This window comes from Misgurnus anguillicaudatus, chromosome 11 (assembly GCF_027580225.2).
Source record: "Misgurnus anguillicaudatus chromosome 11, ASM2758022v2, whole genome shotgun sequence".
NCBI lineage: Eukaryota > Metazoa > Chordata > Actinopteri > Cypriniformes > Cobitidae > Misgurnus > Misgurnus anguillicaudatus.
The window spans coordinates 22847954-22858237 of record NC_073347.2 but is presented as its reverse complement, the minus strand read 5'-3'; the positions used below and the strand labels follow the sequence as shown (position 1 = coordinate 22858237).

Below are 10284 nucleotides of genomic sequence, written 5' to 3'. Positions count from 1 at the left end.
AGGAGTATTTATTGAATGGTCACAGTACGTACGACCCTCCTGCTCCTGGTGTGACTGTGGAGTTACTATGGTTACTATGGAGAGAAGTAAACACACACAGACGCTACACTGTGCCGCTGCCGCTTAACAAACTACTTGTAAGTTTATTGTTTAACATTAAAGGAAATGCCTCAGAATTCATTGGTAAAAATACAATATGGTCCATACGAGTCATGTGGTATCGTCGAGCACAGGACATTTCGCCTGGACGGTTTACAAGGTAAAAAAAATCTGAATTATTAGGCTCTTACTACCATCTCAATTTGCATACTATCTGTCCTATTCGAAATTAAGTTTACCATGTTTTGCATCGTTTTATTTGATTTAAGTATCTTTAAAGGATGGATTGTCTATTAGGCTAATTTATTTGCTGTAAAAAAAATTAATCGATGTAACGTTACTGTACGATGATACAGGAGTTGTTAACAATCTCGCGTCTGGGCAACAAGTCAACAACTTCCGTCTTTTTTGCTAGGCCAAAATATACTTTCTCATACAAAGTAACGTTGAAACGGTGACACAGCAATCGTTTGCCAATGGGTCATTCTACGGAAATGTAATTTTTTCTGTCCCTAGCCTTTACAGAAATATTACACTTGAAAAACACTTTAGGGTTACATTTTTTTTAGATTTTAAAATGAAACGTTATGTTATTTGAACAATTACACCTTCTTGAGCCATCAATGTAGCAATATGTGATTTTTTTATTAGAATTCCAAGCACCACAGAAGTGCTCGTCCCCACAGTCATGTACGGAGGGGAAATGCTTTATTTTGAGTTCAAAAACAGTGTTTTCTTCCATTCAAAATACAATAGTCCATAACTATCAAATATATATGATATAATATCTTTTTTCAGTTATCTGAAATCTTCTCATTTATCTCATGATTTCATATGAAGCTTTTAGTTTAAGTCTCTGGTATTACCTCCTTTATTGTTTGAGAATTGCAAAAAACTACAATACAAATGGCTTAAACTACTTAATTTATTGAGTATACAATGATTGACAACATGTGGTTTCATACTTTGCAGCAGTAATTTTATAAAATGCAGTTTTCATGAAAATTGTCACTGGTGTTACTGTCATTGGTTTTACGTGCCTTATGGGTAACACCAGTGAAGATCAGTAACACCAGTGACTGTGATTTGTTGTGTCACTGGTGTTACTGTGTTTTTTTTTCTTTCACATTAAATAAAATCTTTTACATGTGACATGATGATCATTTTAAATTCATTGAATTCTGCTACACTTAAGAACTAAGCTTTAAAGCTGAAAAAAATAAAAAAAAATATTTCAAAAACACCTTTAAAATTGCTAAAGAAGTAAGGTAACACCAGTGACAAAAACATTGTGTATGCAGTCTTTAAGTACATGCACACAAAAAATAAAAAATCATTAAGCTGTCGTTTATGTTTAGCCTACTCATAAAGTCAAAGAGTAATCTAATAATGTGGTCTAAGTTTAAATGTTAGAAAAATAAATAAATTTTAAGACATCTTCCATACCAAAAGTGGACGTTTCTGTAGAATGACCCCAATACTAGTAGTTACAATACCTTAAGTTACTAACACTGTGGTAATTTATTACAAAGCTAGGCCTGGCATAGCCTATATCATGCTCTCGTATTTCCCGCGTCTAGCGACTCTAAAAGCAGACGGTCACCAGTGTGTCCTCGAGAAAACCGATGACTGGAATACAGTAATGCTTATTGTCAATGGAGAGTGCGTCTACGTGTGCAACATTACTGACCTTGAGTTTGGTAATATTTTGTGTCAACATTTAGAAAGCATTCCGTGAACTGGACGATGAGGAACGCGATGCTCATGGACTGTCTGTAAAACTCTGCTTACAGGAGGTGATGGAAGACTTGATCCGATGTGCCAGCAGGCCATTGACGCAGTGAGAAACGCATACTGATCATCAGGACTAAGTTAAAAATCTAGTGATTCTTACCTAGTCAGCTTTTTAGTGCCTGTGCATTCCGTACGAGCTGACTACTACAGTGCGATGCTGTGGGTATGTTAAATGACAAATATCTATGTGGACATTTGGTGTAATGCATTATTGCTAATCAAAATCAATAGACTTGAATAAAATGTATGATGTAGTGTTTCTGTTCTCTTCAGAGAATTAATTAAATGACTAAAATATTATATTCATTCATACCCAGTAATTCTCTGCAGGGTAATGGGGGAGTGGGAGTGAACCCCGTATTCTTGGGCCACAGTTTTGGTACACCCTGAATAGATGGCCATTTCAAAAAAAGCACTGACAGATAAACATAATTATGAAATATTTTATTAAATTGTCTAGATTCAAAGTTACATTCACTATTGCAAGTGTCTATAATTCTTCTATTAGATGAATAATAAGTAAAATCCAGATGAATAGACCAACTTGAGTGAAAATCATTTTCGAACCACACTCTCTTAACGTACAAAAGTTGTTACTGGGATGGTATCTTGTCCTAATATGTACAATTTTGTTACGTAAAAAGTAAAATCACCAGTGTTAAATGTATACTGCTGGTGTATATATATGGTATCACTAGGTCTGGTGGTAATGGTAAATGGACTGCATTTATATAGCGATGGCAATGGCCACCCAAAGCGTATCCATCCAAGTACATATTGCCTCACATTCATTCATTCACACACCGACGGTGGTGTCAGCCATGCAAGGCGCCATCCAGCTCGTCGGGAGCAGCTGGGGTTAGGTGTCTTGCTCAAGGACACCTCGACACTTGGTCAGGTGGAGCCGGGGATTGAACCACCAAGCTTTCAATTCTTTCAACATCCTACATGAACCACTGCCGCGGCGTGCCGCCCAGTGGTACTCATATAAGCATCAGCAGTGTACTTTTAACACCCATGGTTTTGCTGTGTACCTTCCAGTATGTACCTGTAAAGTACCCATGTGTAAGCTTTGAGGTACCAATATGCACTTCTTAGGTGAAAAGGTACTGCCCCCTGACAACTTTTGTACATGTACCTTCTTGTACCTTCTATTCTGAGAGTGCACGACTGATCACCAGTACAACCATACTTTAGTGCTGCTATACGGTTGGTTAAAAGCAATGCGCTCAGAAAGATTTTTAACAAAATATATTAGTTAAGTTCACTTTAATAGTTATCCTGGTGGTAAAATTATTGTTCTGCAACTTTTCTGTATTTGTCTTCCAATGTGTACGTATTTTAAAGTTATGCTCTCTCAGATGCTGAAGTTACAGATATTCCCAAGTCAACCATAAAGTCTAAAAAGGAAGCATATTTTGTAAAAGCTACAGAGAATATTGTTTCTTGTCTACATGCCATCTGTTTGACGTCTCAGGATGAAGCCAAGTGTGACAGTTCTGAAAGACAAATAAGAAAAAAGTAAAGAATTATTTACACAGATAAAGGATTTCTCCTGGAGAAAACTAGCCAAGTGATTTTGACAAACAGCAAACAATCTGCTGTCCTGTGCTTACAGTTATGTGTTGTGTATTCTTTGGCAACATAGAAACCTGATGAAAACGTACATCACCTTATCAAATATTGTGTATAAGTGTGGCATGTATTATACATATTCACCAGGCTTTTGCACAATTTAGATTTGAATTAAGAATTTGAATTAAATTTGAATTGATGTCAAAAACAGGATCTAGAATTGCAATTCAATAGAAATTCAAAGAAATTCAAATACATATTATACAGTAAGTGAAGTGTTAAAAATTAAGCTTTACAGTATATGTCAGATATGATTGCATTACATATTCTATAAATAATATTAGTTTGAACTACTTGTACAGATTACATTAACAGGAAATGTTTTCCCCCAGCAAGTAATGTTAAAAACTAGTCACATAACAAATAATTAAGTTAGATTTTTTGTAATTGTAATTTTATGGAACACGACTTTATTTCCCAGAATGATTTACTTTAACCAAGTATTTAAAATGGTTGCCAAACAATTTTTCAAAGTAACTTTCCTAACACTGAATGTATGTGAGATTCTTTCTGTTCTGTGTGACTGTGGAATTTCTTTGAATTTCCATGAATTTAATTCCACTTCCTGTCATTCCAATTCAAATTCAACTTCCTATAGGGCGGAGTCAATTCAGTTCAAATTTCAATTCATGAATTGAATGGAGGCCAATTCTGAAATTCTGAGTAACGCACAAGCCCGATATTAGCTTCAACCTGTAATTTTGACATCTGTCAACATAGATTTAAAGCTCCTGCCCTTGAAAGCCTGAAGGTTAAAAGCAGTGTCCTCTTTCAACCTGATCTCACAAATTTCCGTGGTATAGTCACTTAATATTTTGCCCATTTATCTGTGTCATTGTCACAGATCTCTGCATTTTTCCATGTCCGTACCACAGACTTTTTTTCCGTGTCAGTTTCACGTATTGGTTACTCAATTGTTTTTCCTATTTTTAAACCATTGTCGCTTAAGGTTAGATTTGAAGTTTGGATTAGGATGTCACTTTAACTATTGGTTTACACTACTTTTTTCTGATTTTTAAACCATTGTCGCCTGGCGTTAGGGTTGGGTTAGGATGTCATTTTGTGTTACAGAAAGTCATTCTAACATCAAACCTAAGTGAAAATGGTAGGAAAATAGGAAAAACAATTGAGTAACCAATACGTGAAACTGACATGAGAAAGAAAGTCTGTGGTACTGACACGGAAAAATGCGGAACTTTAAAGCTTAATATAATTTAAATGGAGTTACAAAAAAATTAACCCCCCTCACAGTTGTCATGAAGGGCAAATTTAGCTATGCAGACCAAAAACTATTTTTGTACCTGGTTGTAAACATATTATTTTCTACTGTAAAGTTGGCCATTTTAACATGGGGTTATATGGGAATTGACTCCCTTTTGGAGCCTGCCTCTAGCGGCCAGTCGATAAATTGCAGTTTAAGTCGTATTGGCTTCATCAGAGAGATCGGAAGGTTGCCTCTCGAGCAGTGGCGGTCCTGGCTAGATTTACGCCCTGGGCGAACCATCCCTTGGCCGCCCCCAGAAAAAAAAGAATTACCCCCAAATCCCGCCACCAACAAGTATTATTTTATTATATATAATCTTAAATACAAAAAGGTAACAAGAACAGAGAAAAACAAGATAAATAAATGTAATACAGTATATAAACACACACACACACTCCTCATCAGACTCCACAACCATGTCTGTGGCTGCTGTTGAAGTATCTGACTCCTCATTTTTGCCAGTGGGTGCTCTAACTTCAAAATATTTCAGAAATGCCCCTGAATTTACAATTAAGATCCAATATGTAAGTTAGATACACTTACATCACACATGCATCAGTTACCCAATTAAAATGACCATAACACACATTTTATTAGTTTATAGGATGTTAACAAATGCTAAGCATACACTACAAATTATTTAAAAAGCTATATCACTGTGTAGCTTACAAAATGGCATGTCAATTTATATTAGAAGTTATTTAAGTTCACATATAGCGTATAGCAATAAAAAATGACACAGTCAGGAGGTCTGTGTGAGTTTGCACTTATTGTGTTGCAAACACAAACTAGACTGTGTGTTGCCTATGGGTGAATTTAGTTGCATGACATGGTGCCTCAATTCTAATAGTTGCTAGTTCAGCAAAACTAAAAAAAAACAGTCGTGTTCTGTGGCTAATAGCAACATATTAGCAAGAGAGCGAGGCTAATATAAATAACATTAGCTCGTAGAAATCGGCATACCTTTATCTTTTGCCCATTTTTCCTCATCTTCTTTTCTTATTTTTCTGATCTGGGCAACTTATGGCTTCTGGAATTTGATCCATGATGATGAAGACTCGACATCATTAACTTTGCATTACATTTTGCCAACAACAACGTCCGTTCGCCCGTCAATCAACCGGTGTCACGTGACGTGAGTCACGTAGATGACTGACTCTACAGATTTTTTTTCTCACAAAATCCAATTAATTACATGTTCGTAGGTATATGGGTCTATGTTAATTTTAGGAATGAAAAATAAAATGATTTTGGAAGCAGACGCAGCAGTTTGTGTTGTATGGCCTCTGGTCTGGGATCAGTCTATCCCTCACTCGCCCCCCTTAAGGCGAGCGAGCGTTTTGCAGTCGCAAGCTGTTTCCCCGCCCCTTTCTCCCGTACCTCTTCTGACACGCACACAACCTGTGTATGACTCTTAGCACTAACTTGACATGGAAATGTGGGTTTGTCTAAAAAACCGATTGTATTTTTTTTTTTTTTTTGAGTGCGCTCGTGCGCCCTCACATAGATTGCGCCCTGGGCGTTCGCCCACAGTGCCCATAGCAAAAACCGGCCCTGCTCTCGAGGCACACTCGTCGCTTTACAAAGATTAAGTGCATGCATTGAAAAAAGATGGGTATGTATTAATTAATCTAAGTTGAGGTAAGAACATGGTAAAATATTAAAAAATGGTGGTGTTTTCCTTTAACACATATGCGATGACACCTGTTTTCCGATTTGTTCATGTGACAATTAGCAAAAAGCATAATCAGTGTTGGGGAAAGTTACTTTTAAAAGTAATGCATTACAATATTAAGTTACTCCCAAAAAAGTAACTAATTGCGTTACTTAGTTAGTTTTCATGGAAAGTAATACCTGCGTTACTTTTAAGTTACTTTTGCGTTACTTTTTCTGCATTCAGAAATTGCATATTTCCATCACAAAAATGTGGCCTGCCATCTCCGTGTCTGACTCAAATTGTTCCCGCTCAGGTGTGCATACATAAAGTGCGGAGTTCTACATGACTATGTTCAGTTTAATTCAGTACATTATGTTTTTTTTTTCAAATTAATTAAACTGAAAAGTAACTTGCATTACTTTTTTAAAAAAGTAACTCAATTATTAATGTCTACATTTATAAAGTAATGCGTTACTTTACCCGTTACTTCAGAAAAGTAATATTATTACATAATGCACAATACTTGTAATGTGTTACACCCAACACTGCATATAATACACACATAATTAAAGCAACCATATCAGCAACCTGTTTCAGGAGGGCGGCTGCACCCTCCTTCTTCTAAGTTAAGCTGTTTTCTCTCCTTATTCAGTAGACTTTGCCAGTGCAGAAGACGACACCTTTCCTGGCTTTTGGGATGTAGGGCCATCATCTAGAATTACTCTTTGGAATTTTGTACCTGCAATAGAGATATGAACTTTTGAGGTCCTTTGTACCTGTTATCATCTCATCAAAAACTACAGTGGGCCATGTTGCTGAATATGAAAATATGGTTAGTCAAACTGCATACATACTTTTAAAGTTGGAAAACTGCAGTCTAAGGGAATATACAAATAATAATAAAAAAACTCTTAACAGCTGTGAATCCAAGCAAAACCATAAATTAAGAGCACTTTCACACAAACAAACAAACTCTTCCCAAGACACTCACAGTTTAATTTGCTCTGGAAGAGATTTTCTCATGCTCCACAAACCTCTGTATTTATCTGCAACAGGGAATCACTTTAGACAATTACAGTGGCACAGAACCAAAAGAGCGTATAGGAAGACACTTCAGATATCTGTTTTGACTTACTGTAAGTTTCAAAAATTCATCAAAACTACCATAAAGCTCTTTGATTTTCACCCAAACAGCAGTGGCATGAAATCCATCATAGGTGTAAATCTTTAAACAGTCTTAATAGCTAAAGTAGCAGCAAGTGTTAGAAATCAATGTATGAAATGATATGCTACATTTTTACAATAAGAATATTTACATAATAAATCTGAACAGATATTCTACATTCACATCAAAGTTTAGACTTAGTGACTTGCTGAATAGTAGTGTGATTTACCTTCTTAGCACATGAAAGTATTTGGCAGGTGTTGAGAAATTGACCACAATTACAGTCATAGAGCTGTTGGACCACAAAGTCTCCTGTGAATTCCTTAAACAAACTAAAGCTAGCTCATTAAAATGATCTATTAATATCATGTCAAAAATCCCTCAATGTGCCACAACAAACTAATATTGTGGAAGTTTATTATAGCAGTCATTAGCAACTCCACATAATTGTGTAATATTTCAGTATGAAACTTCTATACAGTTATAACAAATTGTGACCCAGTCTGTAAAAACCCACCAATTTGTACATTGTGAAATCAATGATTGAAATGAAACTTTGATGCTCTTAATCTGATCAGATTGAGACTTTAACCTGGATTCCACTTACAGGGTTACAATTATAATCATTATAAAATTTTAAAAAGGATTTGTTTTCAGTATTGGGCACCTATATTACAAGAAGTAATGTTTTAATCATACTGTAAGTTGTTTTGTTTAGTCAGTTCCTTGTTTAATGACTTGTAAACACTGATCAGGGTAGTTAGTACCAATCTCGTCTTCTGTATGCGTTTAACCCCAATACACCGCCACAAGGAATGACATACTGCTAGATTAAAAAGGAAGGCAGTATTAACAAGAACTATATTAAGCATCAAACAAATTGGCAATCAGAAGGTTCAACTGAAGATTTGAAACTCCCCGTGGCCATCAAGGCATAGCAGGAAAGGCCACTCACCAGATAGCAATCAGGGTCATCCTTGCTCATCTGCAGGAAGCGTTCGGGCCGTGCAGTCGAGTTCTCCGGACCGTGCTCATTAGTGAAAACACACCAGTGCTAATGAGAGCGGCTCCAGCAACATCAAGAATTATAGCCTCATTTATTGGCTGAGACAAAACTTGAGTCATCATTATTGATCGTGGTACTGTACAGCGATCTTGTCCGTAAAGGAGGATTAAAAAATAACCAAATAAAACCAAGGCCACAGTTTTTACCCTGTGCTTTATCACAGTAGGAAATTAACCCTTGTGTGGAGTTTTTTTTATTTAGTCATTTTCATAGGGGTTACCAAAGCTACAACCTAGGGTCGCCTGGGTGGGACAACGCATATAAATAACCCTGTCTGAGTGGCTCCTCATCACAATCGATCTAGATGATGAGAGGATTCTTCACTCAGAAGGCCTTGAAATGATTTTTTTTTTTTTTGAAAATGACCAACAGAACTACTATTTGCAGAACTTGAAGTGTGTCATGTTGTTGCATACACTAGCCGTTTCTCAATGTCAAGGATACTTCCTTGGCAGGACTAGTCCTTACAAGTTACTTCCTTCAGAGGCTAGGCGAGGCTCCTTTTAAGCATTTGGAGAACACGTTAAATGGAACAGGCTAGCAAGTGCACGTCATACGTCATTGCGTGATTGAAAGGTGTGCTTTCGGTGCTGCGCGCATAGGATTGTGGGTGATTTCAGCGCGTGAAGAGCGCGAAGGATACAAATTTGCATCCTTTCCTGTATATGGGATATTTCTCGAACGAAGGACTCAGTCCTTGGCTGAAATTTCAAGGATCCTCGACATTGGAACAGTCCTTCGATGGACGTCGATGACGTAGCATCCTCGAAATTCTAGCTTCCGAGGATCCTTCCTTGACATTGAGAAACGGCTAGTATGTCTGACACTCCACCTTGACACCAGCTGTGTGTTTGTGTGCGTGCATGCAATTTTACTTTCTGAATATTTTCATAATTCTAGGCTGTGGCCAATAGCAAGTAATTGTACTGCGATGATGGAAAGACACAGTACACATGTATCAAGTGCAAAAAATAGTAGACACAAAGTTCTAAAAATTAAACATCAATAGTGATGTAAAACATTGTTTCATTTATATTTATTAAGATAAACGTGTTTTACCTAGCCTGACTAACACCCGACCAGTCTCATAGAGAATGAGACGTGGTCTGGGAACCACATGCTAATTTTCTCGTATTTGAGGCGTGGTTACGAATAACCAGAGCCGTTTATTGGGTGCTACGAATGTCTTTCAAATGCATCTGTAGGTAGCTCATAGCCAATCGTTTCAATTATACCAGATGACGTATGTAAAGCGCTATAAAACTCCGTGGTTATCATGTCTTGCCATATCCAAACATCCTTCTTGAATATTAAATAGTTTAACGCCAAAAGTTGCTCTTTTTCAAATAAACTTGCGTTCAAAACTATTTAGAACACTATCTAAGGCTGCATTGAAAAGTAACTTCGCGTATGTTGCAGTGTTATAACCAATAGCAAAACTGCTTCGGTGTGTCGCATAGACGTCGTCATTGTCTTGCTGCCCCTCCCCGTTTTGTGATTGGTTCCCTATTTCAGGGGCAAAAAAGGGCCATAGTTTCCATGCTAGACTTACAGGGTGAAAAAGTTAATGCACAAGGCAGCATGGGGAAACAGGCTATGTTTTA

General features: G+C 36.9%; 1 protein-coding gene across 3 annotated transcripts in view; it reads left to right on the top strand.

Moving 5' to 3' along the window:
• Positions 1-73: 73 nt before the first annotated feature.
• c11h10orf53 (chromosome 11 C10orf53 homolog) overlaps positions 74-10284 on the top strand; it is a 43459-nt gene continuing 33248 nt past the window's right edge. The window contains exons 1-4 of one of the 3 annotated variants that reach the window (XR_012372164.1): positions 74-259; positions 1680-1799; positions 1893-2056; positions 7105-7281. Coding sequence is in view for 1 of the 3 variants with exons in the window: in XM_055169573.2 (XP_055025548.2) it covers positions 166-259; positions 1680-1799; positions 1893-1957 (279 nt within the window). In the remaining 2 variants the exon portion in view is untranslated. Of the gene's footprint in view, positions 260-1679; positions 1800-1892; positions 2196-7101; positions 7282-10284 lie in introns of those variants that run through there. The other 2 variants (XR_012372163.1, XM_055169573.2) reach the window with 2 other exon arrangements.